General features: G+C 41.7%; 1 protein-coding gene across 1 annotated transcript; it reads right to left on the reverse strand.

Moving 5' to 3' along the window:
• Positions 1-1,212: 1,212 nt before the first annotated feature.
• quo (quattro) lies at positions 1,213-17,883 on the reverse strand. Its single transcript, XM_069678289.1, has 23 exons — positions 17,722-17,883; positions 14,641-16,162; positions 13,471-13,671; positions 12,953-13,076; positions 12,028-12,121; positions 11,528-11,614; positions 10,772-10,888; positions 9,957-10,055; positions 9,725-9,873; positions 8,946-9,084; positions 8,683-8,805; positions 8,343-8,540; positions 7,247-8,223; positions 6,840-7,089; positions 6,174-6,263; positions 5,514-5,738; positions 4,677-4,847; positions 3,455-3,632; positions 3,224-3,340; positions 2,876-3,130; positions 2,225-2,490; positions 1,976-2,028; positions 1,213-1,854 (listed from the first exon to the last, which is right to left on the reverse strand). Exons 2-22 carry the CDS (start codon positions 15,779-15,781, stop codon positions 1,996-1,998), a joined length of 5,034 nt encoding a protein of 1,677 aa, XP_069534390.1. The 5' UTR covers positions 15,782-16,162; positions 17,722-17,883; the 3' UTR covers positions 1,213-1,854; positions 1,976-1,995.
• Positions 17,884-23,360: the final 5,477 nt, after the last annotated feature.

The following is a 23,360-nucleotide window of genomic DNA, read 5'->3' on the forward strand; positions in this document are numbered from 1 at the left end:
TCCCAGCACACAAAAGGACAGAGTGTACAATGTTTGATGTCACTGTTAAAGTTTTGTTGTTTTTTTAATTGTCTTTGGTGAAAAGCCTGCAATGGCACCTGTTCTGCTCAATATCAAGTTTCAACAACGACGACAACGACCAATTAAGCACCAAAAAATGTCAATAATTAATTTGTAATTGTAACCATGTCACTGAAAGTTGAGGATAAAGACATTCGTGTGGTTTAAAGCACTCTGGGCAGGCTTTTTAACCACAAACACAAGCCTTGGCTCCAGCGCCAAGCATTACGTCAGGGAAGTGGATTCAGTGATTAACAGAACTCTCTCCAAACCCGCACAGTGGAAATGACTGAGTGTGTTTGCCAAGGCAGGCTTGGCTACTTCAGAGAGACTGTGGCATCATCTATCACCTGGAATCGCAGATTAAATCATAAATGTGTGTGTAGTCTATAGAAAAATGTAAAGGAAGGGGTTTCAATGTTTTCACAATTGAAATGACAAAAGGGGAAAAAAAGGGAAGCACAGGTATTTACTGTTAAATCCCCTTGACAGAAGCCTGTAAAATATATTATTGCTATACTATAATAAAAACACACTTTATAGAAAAGAGAGGAGTCGCTCTGGCAAAGGCAATTGTAACACCATAGAGGTATTAAAAATAAAGATTAAATTAAATCAGCTGACACACATTTGATGTAAGCCTCAGTGGTTTAAAAGAAAAAAAAAAGTATTTCCAAAGAAAGTTCCCTAAAATGGTTAATGGAAAGTGAGACGTTTGCTATATTGCATAAATCCCCGCCTTTGACGTGGAGGGAGGAACCATTAAGAGCAAATCACCATAAGATTTCCTTTTACCGTTTCCTTTAAGTAACTACAGCACTAAGCTACACCAGTGTCTGTGAAACAGTGTAATGCAGCTTAGTGGCTACATTGTTACAATATGGCTACATGTGATTCTCTACATTTTACTTTGATGTGTTTTTCCTTATACGTATAAAATACTTTAATTTAGTCAATCTGTGTTAAATATTTGATCTTATATTTAATCTGTAATGTATCTATATTATATATTTCTTTACAACTGCAAATAACAGACAGATACTAGCCAACAGTTTTTAGGTTAAATAAGTTCAATCTGACTTTTGGTTAAGTGCACTGGAAATAAAACATGCAATGAATGATGCAAATAAAAACACTGATGCGACATATTCATCACTGCAAATAGTCTGTATTTAAAAAAGAAATAGCCATACAGCTGCTACATGGATCATTATCAGCATACCAGTAACAAATTAGTTTATACAAAAGAGCTTTTTAAAGGAAAATACAGAGTGAATGTGTTTTATTTGAGAAGAAATAAGTAAGACACATGTTGTAATTAAGTTGTATAAATCTGTACAATAGTCAAAACATTTAAGACATAATAGACGGCATTATGGTGTTTACTGTTACTCTTCACAGACCATCACAACTCCTCTTGGATCGGGATCCAGCATGCCTGTAAAAGTCTGCACGTTATATATTTCACCAGGATTATTTAGCACCATTCTCCGACCACCGCAGAGTTAAGCATTGTGTTATGAAGAACAGGTAGCAACTCGATAATCCTTTGCATGAGCTGTGAAGCTATGAAGCAACGTCAGCTATGCACATCAAAATACAACACAGGATAAAAGTACAGTACATTTTTAGAAATGTTTCTGACCTATTGGTTTAGTGGTGAGATTAACATGATCTATTTACAGAGTGGTAATGGATTACAGTAACAGCTGCTATAACGGGACATATAACAGTCTCATCGTCAACGCTGGCACCAACAGACTGCTCGCAGAATATCTGGGGTAGCCTCCAAATCTGTAGGAAAGAATTAAATCCATAAACTAACTTTTCCTGTCCAGAACAGCACAGTTTGTTATTCATAATTGATGATGGACTAGTTTAAGGAAGAAGTGATGTGTACTTGCATTATACTCACATTGTACCGCATCTCACAGGTCAAACATCAGTGGATTTTCCAACATTAGTGCTCTGAAAGATTCATTAAAACAGCATTCATTTCATAAATATAAAATGGAAGATGGATAATTGACTCTACAGTTTCAGAAGGGCTGAGATAGTTTATTGTGTTAGTGCTGAATGAATCTGTTTTTTACTTTAAGGTTGCATTAAGTAATTTGCCTTTCTAATGTTTCTAACAATCACTGGTTACGGGCTGTAACAGTACCTTGCCACAGGGCAGATCCTTGGTCTGGTTGGTTGGTTTGGGTGCAATTGGTGGTCGGGATTTTTCTGGGGATCCTGCCGAAGCATCTGGTTTGTGATAGACTGCAGAGGCTTCAGCTGCATGCGCAACTGCTGCTTCCTTTACAGTGACCGTGGAGGCACAGACTGAGGAGGAGTCCTCCACATCTCCTCCAACAGCAGAGTGGTAGCTGTGGCTGGAGCTGCTGAAGCCACTCACACTCTCTCCGGACGACTCTGAGCTGTCCACTGGGACACAGAGAAGACTTGGTTAAACACAAGATCACTGAAGGGATCTAATCAACTAACCAACCTGTGTGACATGTGGTAATAGAGATCTCTGATCTGGAAAGCCAAGGTTCAGCAATAAAGTGCCTATTTAGATATCATTGGATGCCTTTAAAAAATCCTTGACCCAGACTTTTGACATCTGACCTTTGACCTCAGAGGCGAATAAAAAGGCAAAAGTGTTTTTAGGCCTGAAACATGATACCCAGCAGCCTTAAGGGGCCATTAATACCACCCTGTCATTGTTACGGGGTGTACCGATACACCTAATCCTCTGGTCCATTTGGAATACATGACAATAATCTCCTAGAGAAAATAGTGCCTTAGTGTATCCCACTAAACTCACACAATAAGTTCTGACTCCCGCTCTCATGGTCCAGGTCGTCCTCCTCCATAACTCCAGGAGGCGATATGTATCCTCCAAGGCCTCCAGAAACCACCCTCCGCTTCGGCCCACACAGGTACCCAACAGGGGACATGGAGCCCCTTCCAGAGGAAGAGGAGGAAGATGAACTGCTTCCTGAATCGACGGATTTTGGCCGTCCCCCTGGAAGTCCGTCCTGTGAACCACATGATCCCACAGAGGACTGCACCTTGTTTTCTGCAGAGACCAAAAGAGAATTAGCTTTCATGACAGGATGTGGGATGAGTTGGACAAAGAGTGGTAGCAAACTATCTACAGAACCTGATTTACCTCTTCCCATCAGGACATAGTTGACGGCTCTGTCGTTAATAGCTGCATCACTGGGCTGGATATCCATGAAAGGCTTGTTCCCAATACCCATGAACACCCTCTCCTGCATACGGACCTCTAAAAGAACATGCAAAATCACGATTTAACATTTACTGTGCTTTTATTTCGAGGATGTAACCAGTGTGGAATCAGAGGGAGCGTGTTTATGTGTTTGTGTCTTTTAATTGGTACCTCTGTTGTGTACTGCCTGCTCCCACAGGATCCGCTCCAGGTCCTTGGTCCAGGCGTCCTTCACCTCCCGGCTCACTGCTTGAAGTGTATAAGTGTCCTGAGTTTTCCTCTTCCTGAACCAGATCTCAAAGCACAGGCCGCTGTCACCGCTGTTCTGGGTCATTCCTATATCTGACGTCTGATTATACACAAAGACAAACACACATTGTAAGATTGAAGTTTAAATTAAAAGAAGCAGTCACATCACAGACAAGGCTCCATTATTATTGTATTTGGGCTTGTTGAGTGTCATGCAGTGTGCCAGGAGTCTTACTAAAGTTCTGGAAAGGATGGCAGAATAAATATTACGAAAGTGTTGAGCAAAAAGTGAATCTAATCTAACAAGCAGGGGTGGACAGGCCATCTGGAGTTTAGTGAATTTTCACAAATGGAGCCAGATCTGATGGTAGATGTAAGTTCCTAACCCTTTTTTCAGGAGGTTGCAATTCATATCTTAACAGCTGTGTTAATGAATTTCAAGCCCATTTAGGAATAAATTTAATTTAAAGTTCAGTTTTGTTTTCTTTGGCGGCACCGATAAACGGTCATTGCGGGAGCACACTTCCCAGATATATCAGATAAGTGTTGCATGTGTGACGTCCACGGTTGGCTCCGGTTGTAACTCAACCGTCAACTCATTTTCCTCGCTGACGGTCAAATTTGTTTCTTTTTCTTTGGATTTTCACTTATTTTTGAAGTTGTATCTGTAGTCATCGATCTTTTTTTTGTTTGTTCAGCCATAGTAGATTACTGTTTACTCACAACACAGAAAAGCATCAGTGGGCCATAGGCTCAATCACCATCGTGTTACCTCATTCGGCGATAGATAGTGACTTAACAGACATTTATTTAATTGAAAATCTTCTAGATGATTACTTTTAAGTGCAGGGCCAGTCTCTCTTTTCCAGTCCTCATCTTCATCTTAATGATTTAAAAGTTTTCCTAAGTTGTGACAAACATGGAAAAGTACATTTACTCTGTAAAGATGAGTAAAGGTATTGCAAGACAAAAGTAATTCACAGTCTCAGCATGAGTACGTATGCAGGACGTAGTCATGTTCTGACTTGTTGTAAAGAGGATGTGGTGGCAATACTGGGGCCTTCTATTGCTCTTCCTGCTGCATTTACTGATACTCCTGGTGCACTTTAATACATTTGAACTTACATTTTGTGTGTGGTAATACCTTGAATGACTGTTTGTAGATGTAAGTATCATTTCCTACATCCGTCTTCCTGGTCTTGCTAAAGAGGATGAGTTCTTGGAAGAGGAAAATGTGGCGGAAACATTTTTTCTTCCGTAATGTTACCAAGAACTCGTCCTGGCGTATGATTTGACCCTGCTCCTTCAGATTAACCTGCAATGCACAAAAGGAGAACTCACTGAGGCTGGTAGGTGTAGTAAAAAAAACATAAATGACAAAGAAAAATTTAAGATAAATATGTATTTGAAGATACAAGGCCATATAATATACCAATTCAACATATTATGCGCCTCCTTCCTATGGCTTGCAAAAGAGACTACAAAGTTCATTGAATGGTCATCAAAGTTCCTGTATATCCAACTTCATTCCTTCTCTATCAGTACTCAAGATAATGGAGCTTCGGCCCACCATCATCCCTCACACATACACACACACACACACACACACACACAGCACCTCCCTTTTTATTCCATGGAAAATAAGACACAACAGTCATTCTTTCCCCTCTACTCTTCTTTATCAATTAATTAAGAATCATCATGACTGACAAACAGTATCAGACAAAGCCAAATACGCAGGATTACTCTTCACACTACCAATCATCCTTTAATGAAGGATGTCTTGTCTGTACCTGTTCTCCTACTCTGCTTTCATCATCGCTGGAGACATTACTCAGCGTGAATGATGATACGTCATTGTTATCACTCTACAGGCCACACTGTATCTACACATTACACATGAAATCCTCCTATCGAAATATCTTGCTTGGTATGTCAGTTAACAAAATACTCAAAAGTAAAACAAAGCAAACTGTCTTACATCACACTGGTGGATGGCGTCAACGGCTAGCAGGTTGTTGCCATGGCGAAGCTGGAAATGGATGACCTCCAGGGCGGCCTTGACCTCAGCCATCTCTCTGGTTTGTCCCGGTCCACACTCCCTCATCATGTCCTGCAGCAGCAGGCTGTACTTACTGATCCTCTGCACAGGCTTCAGCAGGTATGACCACAGGTCCATCTTGTCCCGGAGCTGCTGCTGCTTTTTCTTGTTGATGAGAAGAGGAGAGAGAGTGCTCAGTGAACCTGCAGCAGGGCTTGAAATGAGCAGCTAAAGCTAACAGGATGATGCTAAAAGTGGAGTTTGGGAATAAGCTAATGTCGTCCAAACATATTCAGTTTCAGCTTTACTTGTCAGTGTTACTACAAAAAAAACATTGCTTATACATTAAACTAAGACAAAAAAACATTAATACAGTAAAGGCTAAGAATCTCAACATTAGCATTGTCACAGAGAGCATATTAGCATGCTAAAGTTGCTGACTTATCTAGCTAAGTACAGCCTCACACAGCTGCTAGCATAGACTCTGATCTTGTTAAAACTCACCATTATCTCCCCTCTTGTTTAAAAAGTTCATGAAGTGGTTTTAAGAAGAGAAATGAGAGAATGAAGAAAAAAAGGGAGGCAGGAAATGTTTCTCACCTTAAAGAAAGCTTGTCCATGATTGATGAGAAGACTATCAGACTGCGGTTTGTTCTTGCTGTAAAGGGCGTACAAAGCAAAGCTCTCCCTCTACAATAAAAGGAATAAATAAAGACTTTTAGTCATCAATATTATCAGTACAAAAAATTAAAAAAAAGTGCGGACTACGCAGCTATGTGAGATAAACACATAGCATAGGTCCACAGTCAGGGCACATCTGGAAGGGCTTTTGTAAACTAAATGATTTAACCAATTATCTCGGTGTTGGTCCAAAGCAGGAAGCTGTGCACCATTAACAGACATCACACAGGCTTACTTCAGACAGAACCTGGTTGCGTCATGGAAACAACAATTAAACGGGATTTAGAAGGAAGATTTTATCTATTTCTTATTTTTCCAGTTAAAAAGATTTTCATCAACTTCTTTTTTTTTTTTTGGCTTTAGCGTTTATTAAATCGGACAGCTGAAGAGAGAAATATTGGGAGTAAAGAGTGGGGGATGACATGCACCAAATGATCGGCAGACCGGGAGTCAAACCGGCGATCAGTGCGTCGAGGAAATAGTCTCTGTACACGGGGCGCCTGCTCCACCAACTGAGCTAAACCTGCGCCTGTTTTCATCAGCTCCAAACATACAGAGCATACTCGTATCCATCGTGACACCTACATGTCTGAGGAAGCAGCGTCCCACCCTGAACGGTTCGTTCACGCTGCTCTCCAGCTCATTCAGGAAGTGATGTCGGTGGAAGTCGTGGAGTTTCTCTAAGTTACCAAAGATGCTCCCCCTCTGGCCCCTGAGGTCCTGAGGGACGTCGGCCCTCTCCAGCTCGGGGAAGTAGTGCTCTCGAACGTAACCCAGAGCCTTTACGTACTCCCTCTCTGTGGACAGCAGCTCCTCCATGATCCTCCGCAGTTTCCTGTAGGAAAGGAGAGGAGGAAAGTAGGAGGAGAGAGATGTCAAATGAGTCATTATATATGTTTAAATGGTGAACAACTGTGACATTTATGAGTGTAACCTTTATATCGTATAAGTGAGGTTTAGATTACAGCTGATGGAGGGGCGTTATTACTTACAAAACATTGTCGCCATTGTTCTCTGTTGATGTGAGTAATGTCTCTGGGGTGCTCAAATCTTTAGGGCTCCGGTTAGAGTCTGCCTCCTCATTACCGTCTCTTTTTGACCGGCAGCTCAGGTTTCCTGACCGTAAACTCTCGTTCTGGGAAACGGGCAGATTTTGGACAGGCTGCAGATTTTGTTCCAGTGGTGGTGTCCTGCTCTGACAGTGCTTGTGTCTTACATTCAAAGGTGTAAAGCCAGAGAGGACTGTCAAGTGTGAGCTCACACATGCGCCCTCGCTTAGGGACCGACCCAAAGGTTGGTGCGATGGAAAATCATCGCCCCCTTCAGTGGAGTCTGCGCTCCTCAGATCTGCCTCGCTCTGGTGCTCTCTTGGTCTCTGTTTGGTTTCTGGATTCAGGTCGCTGTTTTGTGGAAAAACAGGAGACATTTCCTCCATTTTTACTTGTGCTTCAGGTAATTTCTGTGCTTGTGATTCTCCTTTCTCAATCACAGTCAAGTCAGGCTTTAAATGGTGGCTGAAGCATTCAGCAGTAGCGCTTACTTCTTCACTTTCAGAGATATTGACCTCCTCTTTCTGAGAGTTCAGCTGCTGGGTCATGGAACATTCACCCTCCCCCAGCTTGCTTCTTTTCTCCATCTCCTCCATTCCTCCATCTTTCCCTGGAGGGTTCACAGCTGTGGTCTGCTGGATCTGGCTCTTATCTACGCCTTTCTTCTTCTTCTGCATCTCCTCAAGACGCTGCCTGACTTCTTGGCATTGGATCCAGACTGCATTCCACACTCTCATCACCCCAGAGGCCCCAGAGCCCACGGAGCAGGCCTTAGCTTTCACAGCCTGGAAATGCAGGGTGGAGAATTCGCCACCTAATCTCTCCTCATACATCTGGAGTGTGCTCGGGGTCTGAGCGGAGTAACACCCCTGCTCTACCTTCTCCAGAAACTGACTGCATTCTTTGGCCAGGGAGGACGCCTTGGGAAAGAGAAAGAGAAGTTATTTTTCCAGTTTACACAAATCAGTAAGATATATGTAGGCAAAGAGCAAGCAAAGAAAAAAACAGAGGAACATGTCAGGTTGGTGAGATCACAAACCTGTGCACAGAAGCGGTGCACATGCACCAGTGTGTCCAGTTCTTTGTACCTCTGTTCTGCCCGCAACATAAAATCATCAACATTGGATTTAAAAGTGCTAATCAGGGTCCGAAAAATGTCTGTTTCAGGACTGGAATCCCTCATGCCAACAAGTCCATGTGCCTCCATCACAAGGGCCAAGGCTTGCTGCTGTTTTTCCTGTGACGAATGATAAAATGATTAACATTTTTTCAATAGTTTAAACTTTAAGATAAAGAAAGAAAAGCGTTTAAAGAGAAACAAAGACATCCATATAAGGGTAACTTATTTTTAAACCTGGTTTGCTACATTGCTTTATTACCTTAGACTCTTTGAGAAACAGATCAAAGTGCTGCGAGGCCTTTTCAGTGCACACCAGGCTATCATCTGTTACGTAAGAGTCCTTCAGTCTTTGTTCACCTTCTGTATTGAACCACATCCCAGCCTGCAATATGTAATATACAGTTATACAATACAGCTTGGCAAGCTTTGAGCATCTTATTCTTGAGACCAAACACGCTAATGCATTCCAGCTGTTTCAACACATATTTTCATATATAGTGAACCGACTGAATGCGGTAATACCGTGCTGATTTTGACCTCCATCTCTCTGAGTCTGCAGAGGACCTCCAGGTGCTGCAGAGACTCATTTGATCTCATCACCAGCGTGTGGAGCTTCTCCTCCACCTGGTTGTACAGACTCGTCACTGACTCCAGAGCATCTCTGCAACAGACAGTAACAAAGTCTAAGATCAATAACACCAGATATAAAATTCAAGTCATTTTAATCTAATGTCAAGTGTGTAATTGGGGGGGAGGCATTTATGTTTTGCAAATTGCCAAATATGTGATGTAAGTAATAATTTAATCAAGGCAGTGAAACAGAGCGCATAATACACGTGCCCTTTAATTGCTTGTTGCCTCGATGATTGGTGATGCCATATTACTGTAATTACAAAAAAGTCTAGCGTGAATAATGTGTGTAAATTATAATGTACTGTAAAGGCTTTCAGGCATGTATGCAGATATTCATAATTCACACAAATATTGAAATATGTTTTGAACAAAAACATGGAAATGAATCAGTTGATCATTTGATTTTTAGCTGGAACATTATCTTAACAAATTATCGTTTTGCTCTTATGCATCCATTTGAATGACAGCCATTACTATCACAGAGCTGTTTTATGAAGTGGTGGAAGAAGTGTTCAGATTTTCTACTTGAGCAATAGAAGTAATATCACTGTGTAAAACATGATTTCAAAATAAAACTCAAATAAAGTCTAGTGGGAAAACTGTAAGGGCATAATTCACAGATTTGGACGAGAAGCAGACCATAAGTAGATTTAAACGTGCTGTGATACCTGTAGTCCTCAGACTGTGGAAATCTGAACTCCTCTTTCCTCATCCTGGCCAGCAAAGCCCCTCCTTCCCTCTGCAGGGTGACCAGTCGAACGTCCTCCAGCACCTCTTTCATTGAGGCCCTCTGTTCCTGAATGCATTGCTGCACTTCCTGCAACAACACAAAAAACATGACTGACATGGTCCAAAATGTGTGACTCGTTAATGACACACTGTTAAGATGTTTTATTTCACCTGTGCAGTGTCTATCTTTTTGCTGCCGTCCACTTTCTTGATGGCCTTCTGCAGCAAGCAGTCTGCCCCCCGCAGGTCAGTCATGAATGAAACCAGCCTCTGGAATGAATTCAGTTAAAGATTCAGTGAAAGTATACCAAAATATGGAAGAACCCTAAAACGTCAATGGAAGAGACACTACATGTCTGCCATCTGTAGCTGACAGAAAACACGCCGAACACCATCCTAAGGCCGAGAGCAGACTTACTGAGGTATGAAGCTGGACAAACCTACAAACACAGGAGAGTCACCTTTTGGATCTGACTGCCATCATGACACACTAAAACACATTATGGTGGGCCTTATAACTACAGCATGACACCATTCCTCCAGACTTCCCATCATCTACAACAGTGCCTCTGCTTCATAACCTCTTTGGACCAAGACAAACAAAGCTTTATTTGTTACTATGGTCACAGGTTGCATACATCTACAAATAGCGGCCCTTTAAACCAAATAACACATCTGTGTTCTTGGTTTGTTTCCTGTTTAGGGGCATTAAGATGTAAAAACATCAAGACATATGCAAAAAAAAATGGGACGATAACAACTCTCCAGCATTAGTAATTTAACCTATGATGAATACTTTAATTAATCTCTGAGATAGAATTTTTGTCATCCTCCCTTGACTCACTCCGAGATGATGAATGTTTGGATGTGGGTGTGTGGACTTATCCCAAGTGGTGGAACGGCACTTTTGGGGAAACTCCACAGTTAAGCAAAGTGTGTCTGGGATGTGATACCACAGCTGCAGCAGTTCTGTTAACATTCAGTACCTGATGAAACTGCAGCCAATCGAGATGACTGTAAGTAAAAGTCCCTCCCAGGTCAGAGGTCAGCTGGGAGGCTTCGACTGTCTTGTTGAGGGCTTTCATAGACGTCACTGTGTCCATCTGAAAGACAAAGACAAAGGCAGGTTTGGCATGAAGGAGAGAACCTCTTATCTATAGTGTCAAATAAGACTTAAAGTGATAATCTGGAAGATCTCAGTTTCATTATCTTTGGCGGCACCTATGGCGATAAACAATAATTATGGGAGCACACGGGATGTCCAAGATTACCTGGACGGTCTCTTTCCTTTTTAGACTGTTTGCCTTCATCTGAGCATCAAATTTGTTTCTTTTTCTTTGGATTTTCACTTATTTTTGAAGTTGTATCTGTAGTCATCGATCTTTTCTTTGTTTGTTCAGCCATAGTAGATTACTGTTTACTCGCAACACTTGCAAAAACCGGAAAAGCAGCCGCTTAGCTCCGCCTACCCTCTCTGGCAGACCAACCACTGCTGGGTGATGAAAAACGCGTCACTAACTGGGCGCCACTTGTGACTTTTTCCATGACAGTTGCCACCGACACCCAGTCTGTAATAATACTATATACTGCAAATGCGACGGCTTTCATCAGTGGGCCATAGGCTCAATCACCATTGTGTTACCTCATTCAGTGATAGAAAGTGACTTAACATACATATATTAAAATTAAAATCTTCAAGATTATCACTTTAAAGGAGAATATCGAAATAAGCCCTTCCTGACCTGTAACCCTGGCTGTTTTTCAGGCCGAGGACAAGTGTCTTTATCCACCAGCATCACGATACAGTGGACAGCATGGAGAGCTTGCTCCTGTAGAAGGTAGTCAGAAAGTTAAAGACAAAAATGAGGACAGAATGTTTGTGCCATTATTGCTAAATGAAAGATCATAACAGCAAAACAAGTGTATTCTATCAGAACCCTTCCCTCTTAATTGGCCATGAGAACTTATGTACAATAGGCCAACAGTACAGTGTGTGCCCATCTTTTACTGTAAACCTGACAGACATGACCCTCTGACTGACCCCCATGTGCATTTCTTTGCAACCAACACACAATTCTGAATGAACTCTTATTCCTTATTTTGCATTTTCAGACACACATGACTAATCCTGGCGAAGTTTTCCTTATCTGTGAATGTGACGACATGATTGATGGGTGTTTTTGGATGAGTGCAGGTCCACTATTGTTGGTTCGAACGTGTGCATGCAGGTCTGTTGTTTCACCTGAGCCATCAGCAGAGCTCTGTAGAAGTGAAGCGAAGGAGGCTTCTTCCTGGCATTGATGACCAAAGTCATTCCCAATTCTTGAACTTCTTTCCTACAAAAACAATGAATCATGTGAGGATGCATTCAAACATGTTCACTTTATCACCTCTGTCATTCAAAAGCTTTTAGGCTTATTGACTTTATCACTTTTAAAATGTTTCTTTCACTCTCTCCGACATCCCACACACTCTTCTTCACATGTCCTTTTCCACACTTTGACGCCTTCACACACCGCTCTTAATGGCCTTTTCTGGGGTTAGTGTTGTGAGAGCACTCATCAGGCACGGCTGCCAATTCTAACAAGACGCTGCATACCAGACAGCTGGCAGCCAGCCCGGCTGGAGACTGTTGTGGTATGGCTCTTTAGTGGGGACAGAGGAAGGCCAAAGTGAAACGTCTTTTTTTGAACTTCAAAGACCCCATTACACCAAGTATAAACAAATAACACTGTTCAAGGGTTTAAAGTAGACCTCTGGGGGGAGTGTTGACACTGATCTGGCAGAGGGTCAGCACAGGTCAGTGCTTCTGCCAGCTGACCTTAAAGTGCGACATACTTTGCTGAAGTTTTGCAGTTTGTAATATTGAGATTCTGCAGAGAATATATGGTTTTAATAGTTACGTGCCTTTCACAGACACTACTATCAATGGATCTTATAGTTCGGATGCTTCATATAATTCTCCTCTGGACTGTGGAAATGATTTGAATAGTACTCTGCTGCCCTCTTGTGGTCAAACCTTTTAGCTGACAACAATAGTTTTCCTTTGCTGGGAAGATATCACCCACTCATACGTGCTATGGATCAGGCCCACACCCTGTTATGACTCAGACCTCTCTATTACAGATATTTGATACAGAGATGCCCTGTTTGATTGTTTTCTGTACCTTGGTATGGAGTGTAAGTAGAGCACTAATTCACAGAGACTCTGCGCTGAAACAAGAGGGGAAGTCCACTCCTGTCTGCCAGCATGGACCTCCAACACCGCCCTGCCCGTCCTGTCCCTGCTGCCTGAGAGTATACAGGACAGAGGAAAGGTAAGTGACATGTATTTGTTTTTCAAACAGGCTGGAAAAATATCAACACTTGGACAAGCAATGCCAAAATGAATGCTGTAAATCTGCTTCAAATCCACGTCATTTAATGTCTTGAAGTTTTAAATTAAAGGCCACTGCTTTTGACGTTTACCTGAGAGGCTTAAGCACCATTGGATCTTTCACACCTTGATATGACAGGAATATTGCAAAGGTCAAAGGTCTTTAAGGCCACCTAATTCAAACTACTTCACTTAATTGAAAAATTGCCTTGACAGTACTGTAGAAGAAAGTATTCAAACTACTAAACCATAGTACAAAAAATGCAATGATTATTGGGGTTAATGCTCAGATATTTATAGATCACGTACCTGGCAAACAAATAATGCCCAGTTCAAGCAGACCACTGATGCGTCTGAAGCTCGATTCCTCCGATGGTGAACACTGTACAGTGTCTGAACTTCCAGAAGAGAGTAGAACTTGTGGAGAAGACAGCTTCTCTAACTTTGAGTTATGGAGTTTGAAGTCTGATGCATCCGTGGTGGACGTCTCACTCCTGCTTGACTGGGAGTCTGCAGGTCAGAAAACACAAACACAATTGTTTTCCCTACAAAAGCAAAGAAAACTTCACCAACCAAAGTGTAAATAGAGAGCTGAAAAAGTGTGCATATTGTTTCTCATGTCTTGTAAACCATCAGACTGTCTTTTAAATATTTACTTCAGCGTTCAGATTTCATATAAATCGCCAAATTTTAATTTGTCCTGTAACCTTTGCCCTCTTTTACAAACATTAATTATTCAATTCTTCATCAGTAACTCTTAATAGTCAGCAGCTGCACAGCTGTGTGCAGACAGTATTCAAGCACTGGACACAAAACACTGCGGTGGCCCGGCTACTAAGCCTGGCTTTGATTTCAGACGTCCTAATTGGCCTGTCCTTAGAGCTAACAAAGCCTCGTCTGTGCGCTCCGTCTTTACTACTCTAATAGTCCATGACAAGCATGTCTCCAGTCAAGATCTCCACATGCCCCTCTGAGGGCACGAGGGTGCATGCCAGCGAGTGCAGGGGACACAGAAACCTCCTTCTCGCATGTTATTCTGTCTCTCTACATCAGAAGAATGTTCTGCTCATTCTTTTTACCCAACGGGTTCAGGCCCTCGCTTTCATCGGGGTGCAGCATGCTATTTCCGCTCACTCCCTTGGTAATGGGGATAGCTTGAATGCAGCCGTGCTGCCAGAGAACCCAGACAGCAGTGGGAGAATCCCTTGAGGAAGATCATATTCAAGCCTGATCTCTGAACTTTGAACCCTCTTTCCAAAGAGCCTTTATGATCTGTGATCCTCAGAGGAGGACATTCCCTCAAGCACGTGAGGTCACGGTCGAGTTTCAAACAGTCAGTTTGACGTGAGCGTTCAGTGGCCTTTGAAGCATTGAGCAACAGATCATAATAAATGGCTGTGTGCAGTAATAACAATGTACAAACAGTGTGTGGGTGGGAGTTAAAGAGAAGAAAGGGAAGGGAAGGAGAAAGAAAGACACCTTTTTTCGGGGATTTCCGTCTTTCCAGCCTCTGAGTCACCTGATCAAACAGTTCCCCTTTCTTACACTGCATTATGCTGCTGATTGTTTCAGGGCAGATGTCACTGTGGCTCCTGTTGTTGAGCTTATAGAGAATCGGACTCCCTTTAGAGCTTTCTGACACAGTGGACAGAGACCTAACCTTAACTTTGTGTTTCCCTGATGGTTTCACCACCTCTACCTTTTGGTGTGGTTTTACGTTAGGATCACTGTTCTCCAAGAACACTGCTGATCCTGAATGCACACCAGCATCATGTCCTGATTGTTGGGAAATAAGTTTCATCTGAACTTTCTGACTGTAGCTCAAACCAGGGGTGGATTTCAAGACCATGGGTGGGTTCTTCATAAGGTTTTCTGGTTCCAAAGCTTTAGGAAGGTCTTTGATTTGGGACGCAAAGTTCTCTGGTGTTTGTTTACATCCGTGTCCGTATTGGCAAAACTCATTACTCATCTGGGGTTTACTACAGTGGTTACAAAGGCTTCCGAGGTTGTCTCTTTGAGCTTCGAACGCACCCTTGGATCGTATCTCTCCCTCTTCGCAAAGTCCGACCTCCTCCAAGGCGGCTAGGAGGTCTACACTCCCTCTCTCGAAAGGGACCGGGTTTCTCAGTGCTGCCACGTACGAGTCTCTGTACCTACACTTTAAGTCTTCATCAGGGTCCTCATGCCCCAGCTTTCTGTGGCTGCACGGTGTACATGGCTCCTCTGCATACTGAAGTGTGCGTCCACAGGGCGGTACAGGTGGAGGCGGTCTGACTGGTTTGAACAAAACGGAATTGAATGGATTTAGTTGGTCCTTCTCTTTGGCGACATCCACCAGGTCGACGTAATCACCCTCAATCTCTCGATAGTTGGGTCTGTCCCAGGTATTAGGAGAAACCCAGCCCACAGGTTTGATTAAAGGCTTGGAGCAGGATTTCGGAAGTCTCCTTGCATGGTCCATTTTGACAAGTTTGGAGGAAGAGTCCGCAGGTCTCATAGAGGCAGACATCCTGTCTTTTGAATGAAGAAACATGGCTTCCACTGGGAGGGTGGCGGAGTTGAAATGGGAGGGAACTGAGGTCTGTTTCGGTTCAGGAGGAGCTTCCCGATAAGTGGGCATGATGAGTTTAGGCTTGTCTAGAAACTCTGGGATGGCGATTTGAGCCCAGGGCAACTTAATGACTCCTTGATCCGTGCAAAGCAAACAACGTGACAGAGGAGTCCCATGGCGTCCTTCATTGATGTCCTGCAGCCATTCTTCTGTGAAGATACAAGGGTAGGAAGTCTCAGGGACGGGGGTCTCCTCCACTTCTCGACAGCCCTCCTCCAGAAGACTTTTGAGGACGATGCGAGCTGCTTGGTCCCCGAAAGGTTCCACCTGCAGATAGAAGTCTCCGGGACGCAGCAGCAGAGGGTTCACAGGTGCTAACTGGATGACGGTTTTGTCGTGGAGACACAGAGGCCAGCCTTCACAGCGGAAAACCACATCAGAGAATCCAGACTAGGAAACAGAAGTGAGCATTGTTTTAGTGAAATTGTGTTGTCATTTCTTTAACATTAAGAATGGAAAGCAGAAACAACGGCACCCCCCACCCTGAGCTGTGTATGCATAGACAGAGGACAGTGTCTGTGTTCCAGCAATATAAGAACAATGTTGATGGGAGAAAATCAAACAGGTACTTAGACTTTTGAAAATGAACGTAGATATATCCCTCTTCCTACTACTGTTTTTTGATTGACTTCTAATTTGGGGAACAACCATGCGATGGGTTTTGAAGGAACAGTTTCCATCATTTATTGTTTTTGGGAAGGTAAACAGGAAGTATAATGTTGCCATGGAGTTTTAATTTTACATCATTATTGTAATTTTCATTTAAAAACATTAATATGACGAGAGTGTAATTTTTGCAGGGATCTGTACTGAACAAAGATATTTGATACTTTCATATTATGTGGAGGCAAACATCTCCGCAGCACAATATTTACATTATAATGGTATTTTGACTCACATTTTACCTTTAACAAAGAGGAGGCCTCCTCCTTTTATTTGAAAATTGCAGTAGGCCATGTTGCAATTTCGAATCAATTTCGATTAATTGTTCAGCCCTACATGATCGCTATTACTGGTTACTTTAAAACTAAAGAAAATGTGATGATTTACAGAAAATGATTCTTAAGGTTAAAAAAAAGGTCTGTTGTTTTTGCATGATTTCTTTTATCCTTTCTTTTATTCTTTTTTTTCATTGTGTAATAATGTGAGGATATAACAAGTGTAAGACAAAATAAAACTTGGTGTCGTAAGACAAAGACAAGATTCACAAAATGATTGGACATAATCAAAGCAGAAGAAAAAACAAACAAACCACATACAAGAAGACTAACCAGCAAACAAGCAGCAGAGAGGGATTAAGGGTGGGGAATTTTAACTCGATGGTCTTTGAGGAAATGAGCACTGAAATGAGAGTGCGTAACGTGCCTATATGCATGTTGTGTGTTGCTGTGTTTGTCAGTGTAGTGAGGAAGGGGTCTCAGGAGGGACTTGGGTGGGGTTTGGGTTTGAGTCGGGAACTTGGTGGGAACCAGAGACCAGAGCTCCACTACAGATGATGATAGGGTGTGGTTTCTGTGATTTCAAGCGGTATTTATTTATCCACAATGGAAGTCAGCGATAGTGATATCTCAGAAGTGCGAGTCACACTAAATGTAAAAAATATGGGTATCAAACAGAGTGGATGATACATCTATTTTTTTTTTTCATTTAGTAAAAAAAGTAGTGTGACTCTCTGTGTTATCTGTGTTTTATAATCTGACAGTGATATGACTCAGAGAGAAAGTATGATCTCTGACTCAAATGATTGCAAATCGTCCTCCTTCTAACATATTGAAGTAAAATATGCAAAACTCTAATGTTCATGCATATTGTTACAGCTACCTTTTATAAATCAGTGTGTAAAATCAACTGCTGTTTGAACATCTCATGCAGGGTCTAAAAAAATCACTGCAGATGCAACTTTAAAATATTGAGTGCAGATGTATGCACTGAACTGTATTTGTACTCACACATGCTGCCTGTTGGACGCTCTCCAGCAGATGTTTGGACGGGATGAGGAAGTCCAGCAGACACTGTAAAGCATCACCGTGGTAACGTTCCTCAATGGTGCGAAACAGCTGGCCGAGGACGACGGGCGCCGTGGCATCGAAAGGCGGGAAGAGGGCCGAGAGGGCGCTCTGGATGGACGAGTCCAGAGATTCTGGGTTCTGAAAGACATAAAAAGATGGCGGTCAGTGAGATAATGTTTGTGCAATAATAAATTGTTATAATTCTGTGAGACAACACAAGAATATCAGCAAAGACAGAATATTAGAAGCATAACTTAATTGAAACTACATGCAGACAATACAGTTTGACCTTATTCCAAGCATTATTAGGTGGCTTTTAAAATATCATAGCCTATATTATGACATATTTTTCCGAAGCACAATGTCAAAGCCTGAGGAGCTCGATAAAACCCTTAAACTACAATTCCAGATATCAAATTAAAAAACACTTGTCAAGTAATGATCATAACAATACAGCTGCTGTGTCTGTAACGATGGCTTAGCAGAACATCAATGTCAGTGCATAAATAAAGAGCAGTGATCTGCAAATTCTTTTCAAATGAGAATTGCATTGGTCTTTCAATGAAGACACGTGAACATAAAATATTTAATTAAGACAAAATAAATCTTCCATTACAGACTATTTTGTCTGGTATAATTAAAACTGCTGCACTCAAACTGGTTTTGCAGTTATTTAACATTGAATACAATTCAAATCTTTATTGGATGGCTTTTTAATGGCCTCTGTAATTTCCAGCATTAATTTTTATTTTACTGGAAATGTGAATATGCTTTTACAAGATGAACCGACCTGCCAGCAATCTAATGTGACTGGAAAGAGTTGGCCATGGCTGGACGAGTGGAGGAAATAAAGTTAATAAAATACCCCTAAAATTGTTTCAACACATTTCATAGTGGCTACATGCCACCTGCCCTCAAAGAGGTCCAATTATGACCTGCTATTTATCATAAGGTCATCTGAAATACATCATATTTTGTTAATGTGAGGTAAATGTACGTTTTAGTTTGGCTCTCTATCTCTAGTTAACTATGGGTTTTCTGTGATCTGGGCTGTGTAAGTTGGGGTCACAGTTAGTGTGTGTGTGTGTGTGTGTGTGTGTGTGTGTGTGTGTGTGTGTGTGAAGGGTGTGTATTATGAAAACTTTCATTTGAACCTTTGAGAATAAATGCTCTTTATTACAAAGTGACAGGACAAATATTATTCTTGGCCTTTTAGCCCTCACTGTCCTTTTTGGAAACAAAGACTTTTCCGTTTAAGAGTCTGTAACAAAAAGACAAAGTGACACACTTTTCTGCTTGTGTGAGCACTGAATTATTGTGAATGTATCCACTACATCTAAGGCTCTGAGGTAAATCAAAAACTGTCATGTTTGGGGGATCAAGAGGGGGATTGGGGTTGAGGCTCCTCAAACGTTTTTGATCTTTATCTGGAGATGATTAAATCTGTCTTGCATGAGTGTCTGCAACTTGTTTCATGTCTGGCCAGGGTATGCTTCAAGTAAAGTTGTGGATTTGTAGCAGACCAGGGTCAGCGTCTGATCTTTACAAAATGACAAGAAGAGGCAGAAGGCAGAAAAAAAGAAATGCACAGTCCCATTAAAAATGTCTATTAAGATGCATCTTTGTAAAATGACACCATGTTTTGTCGTGAAGCACACTTGGTACTGTTTATTGATGTCTGCACTCTATTACCAAGAACATGAGCCACGTGTGAAATCCACCTATGATACACATAGAAACCTTTGTAATGAAAAGGGGCCATCTTTAAACCATCTTTGGTGAACCAGCCAGATGGCCTGAATCTGAGGTGATAATGTTTTGAGATGTACGGGCTGTCAACATCAACTGCATTTTTGTGGTATGAAGAACAGTTCAAATACTGTACTTTTGAGTTTGTTGTGCAATGTTGATTGAATTTAGCTTTGCAAAACATGATCTTATGGTATTCTTGTGCAAAAGAAGCATCCAAAACTTGAAATGCAGAAAACATGAATGAGCACTATGATCGGTAATGTCGAATCAATGGCAAAAGATGTTACTTCTTTAAAGGGTCTACTTCTCTTTCTAACAGACCATAGATGCTCTGTGGGGCAACCTGTACCAACTTGTATGGAAGTTCATCCAATGTTGAAACATTTCCCTTAAAAAACAACTTCAGCCTCATGCTAAAGCAATCAATTGCTAGACTGACGTTACCACACCCAAAGCTAAACAGCTAGCTTGGCTAAAAATTACCAAAACTCTCCACAAAGTCACCTTTCTAAATAAACTAGAATACAACTGATATAAGTTAATAAACTCTCTAAATATACCAGGTAAATATTTCTGGTTTAGTTTAAATTACGGTATGCTACCTTCTTCTACCTACCTTCTTATTATGATTAGCTTGACATTTAGCCCCTCCATAGCATCTTGAAATGTACAGTTTTGCTATTTAGTCACAAACAGTTAACCTATAGTGCGATAAATGTGTCTTTGTATTCAACATAAAAGGAAAAATAACATTGAGTTTAAAGAAAACAGGACTTGAAACTACACAGCTGGGTGAATCTTGACAGGTCTTAGCCGCTAACCGCAGCAGGCGTACTATTCATAAAATGAGTTCACAGTGGCCTGCTGTGTTAATCTCCTCGCCCCCCACAAAAGAGTCTGTTTTTAGCCCCTTCCTCATTTAGCTTGATGGCCTAACCGAGACCAGAGACCAGAGACCAGCTCTGGGTAAACACAAGTCCAGCAGCTTCAAAGACCTCTCGCTGGTTAGCACTGGGACTATGCAGGCTGTTTGGCTAGCGGATGCTTGTGTTAGCACCTTGGCAGATCATGAAACATTAGGAGAAAAGGTCAGAAAGTTGTTTCATGAAACGATGAATAGTTCAACAAATGTTTTAACTGTGACTCACTCAGTTAAGTCTTTGCATTAACGGTTAGCTAAAACCTTCGGTATGTTGCTTTGTTCGAATAATGTATCTGAAATGTCTTAGCATTAAGCTACCGTTAATCACCAGCAGGTAATGTGGAATGTTGGATGTTAATCAATATCAATATTTGAACATGTATGCTCAGTCTTTGTATCTCATGTAGACATTGAATGTCTTCACTGGAGAAGAATTCTTCCCTTTTCTGATTGTGCACATCTGTCACAACAGATTAGGAAATGGAGAGCAGAATACCTTAGAGGCTGGCTCTTGTGTGCTAATGCATCACAGCTGTTTTAGACTGACTGCAGCCATTCAACTTCGGCATCTACTGTATCTCTCTAAGCTAACGATAAACCTGAGGTCATATACTGTACAACTCAGCTCTGTGTAGTTTCTGTACGGGCCTGAGACATTTAATTTCCCTGTTTGAGTAAGTGTAGCTGAGCGTCTGTGCTTATATTGATACAGACCTGAAGATTTCATTGACATACTATTCCCCAGTCTCACTTTAAATCCATCCATTACTGCAAATCAACTGTAAAGAAACACATTGATATCATAACATTCCTTCAAAATCATTTAAATTTAAACCTCCTTTTGTTAACACTCTCAAAACAAAGAGGGCTAAACGTGTGAGACATCTCCCCCTGCCCTGACTGAAACTCCTCTCCGTGGGTGGCTTGGTTAGTGATATTCATTTGTATGAGAGCCTCTTGAGATTTCACTAAGCACAGCTCAGCTGGACCCTGCTCAGACAGGCCGGTCAGCCAAATTAAGTGAGGATCTGGGAGGGTAGCTTCTGGTGTTCCCTCTGTATTTCATTACCTCTGACAATCTGCCAGATAACATGCCAAACAGAGCTGAGATGAGGAAGGTTCAACGTGAAGTCTTCTTAGGAAAAAGATCTACTGAAAATGTTGCTTTATTTACAATAATTATTAAATAAAGAGATACATTTAAGGCTACGACTAAAGCTCAACTAGCTACAACATGGGTTAGCTAACAGCTTGAACAATATGGTAACAAAGCAGTTTTGAATCCAGAACATTGCAAACTTTAAACACAACCTTGGTACCATATACAGGATGTTCATGTGACACCCTGACTGGCAAACAAACTTTCGTCATGGTACATTAAAAACCCACATGCAAATTGTCTCACTGTGGATGTTGGGCAGATTGTTCATAAGTTAAGCTACGTTTCAAAGAAAAGTACCCAAGACTTTAAGTCCCAGAAGCTTCCTTACAAGGGAACAAAAAGTTCCTCCAAACAGTTGTGGTCTGCATTTCCTTGGATTTATTTGGACCCTGGTCCCTGCATTGGAAACACATAGAGCATCTCCTAGTCCCTAGTACCTGAGGAAAGTTCCTGCAGTGGAAACACAGCTTTAACTGAACTTTACTGTTAATTTAATTACATTAAGCATCCTAGCAACACTACCAATGTATCAATCACACATTATATATGTTCATAGTGTCATCATGTTTTTGTTAGCACCCCCACATTCTCATGGATTCCTCTACATTGCCGGTCCGGGTGCAGGCAGATCTAACACCCATTCAAAGTTAGCAGTTCATGTGTAATGTCCCGTCAAACTCTGGGACTTTAGTCTCTCTCTGTGTTTTTAGCACCTCCTCCCATTACACAAACTCCTGCTTAACAGCAATTTGTTCAGTCCCACATGAGCAGCCAGACACAATCACTCTCCACATAGTTGTAATAACATCATTCCGACCGCATATCACCGTACAGTATCTAACTCTCATTTCCTCATGCTGACAGACATAGAGCTGCTACCTCTTTTTTTTTCAGGTGAACATTCAATCAAACTCCTGAATCTCTATCCTGGTGTGCAGAGACTGTGGAGTTTGATAGACGTCCAGCTGACGACCACATTCCACCGCCGCCTCCTCTTCACATTCAACACAAGGGGAATCCCTCTCTTCCTACTCAGCCTGTGATTTAACCCTAGAAATATCTCCAGTCTCGAACAAAGATCATTGTTTGACCTGAATTGGCATGCTAGGCTGGACAAGAGGCATTTGTTTTAAAGGTTGACTCCCTCTTTGTCTCGTCTCGCCCCCTGGGAGTGTTTGGAGTATTAAGCAGATAATTACAGGTTTCTCCATGTTGCCTCGAGCTTTGGCCAGAGACAGCAGGACCCTAGATTTTAGCCACAGTATAAACAAGCTGTCAAGGTGTGTAACGCACAATGTGTAGCTGTGTCAGCGGCCACAAAAGCCTTGAAAGATTAGGGCAGGAAAGCTGACAAGAATGTCATCATAAAGGAGATCAACTTTAACTTAATGGACAGAGCTCCTGATGGGACATGCTGGATGGATTTGTTGATGTCTTACTGAACTTTTCTGTGTCTGCACCTTTCGAGTTACAACCAAAACATGAGCAGGAGTGACAGTTTAGTCAAGAGCTGCCGGTAAATGCTGAGGAAAGCCTCAATTCTGCATGTTTGGACCTGCAAATATGCGCAATAGTTTCAGGTGACACACAGACAAACTCAGCCTTAACAGCAGCATGTCTAAGCTCTGAGACAGAGGGCTGATGGGATATGACAACTAACGACAGAAAATATTATCACGGGAAGAAAAAAGGGTGAATTTCAAGTGAGTCATGTCCCAGATTTTAGCTTTTTATTACTTGATA

The sequence above is a fragment of the Semicossyphus pulcher genome, unplaced genomic scaffold, assembly GCF_022749685.1.
Source record: "Semicossyphus pulcher isolate SPU_LCO1_2020_fin unplaced genomic scaffold, fSemPul1.0.p SCAF_3, whole genome shotgun sequence".
Taxonomy (NCBI): Eukaryota; Metazoa; Chordata; class Actinopteri; order Labriformes; family Labridae; genus Semicossyphus; species Semicossyphus pulcher.

What these genes read in the sequence shown, in the direction of transcription:
- quo (XM_069678289.1), bottom strand. Translation starts at nt 15,781, where the DNA reads ATGCCCACTTATCGGGAAGCTCCTCCTGAACCGAAACAGACCTCAGTT. An exon ending in ATGGACAAGCTTTCTTTAAG is followed by an intron (nt 5,739 to 6,173) that starts GTGAGAAACATT and finishes CTCATCAACAAG; the next exon opens with AAAAAGCAGCAGCAGCTCCG. An exon ending in CGGGAGTCAGAACTTATTGT is followed by an intron (nt 2,491 to 2,875) that starts GTGAGTTTAGTG and finishes TCTGTGTCCCAG; the next exon opens with TGGACAGCTCAGAGTCGTCC.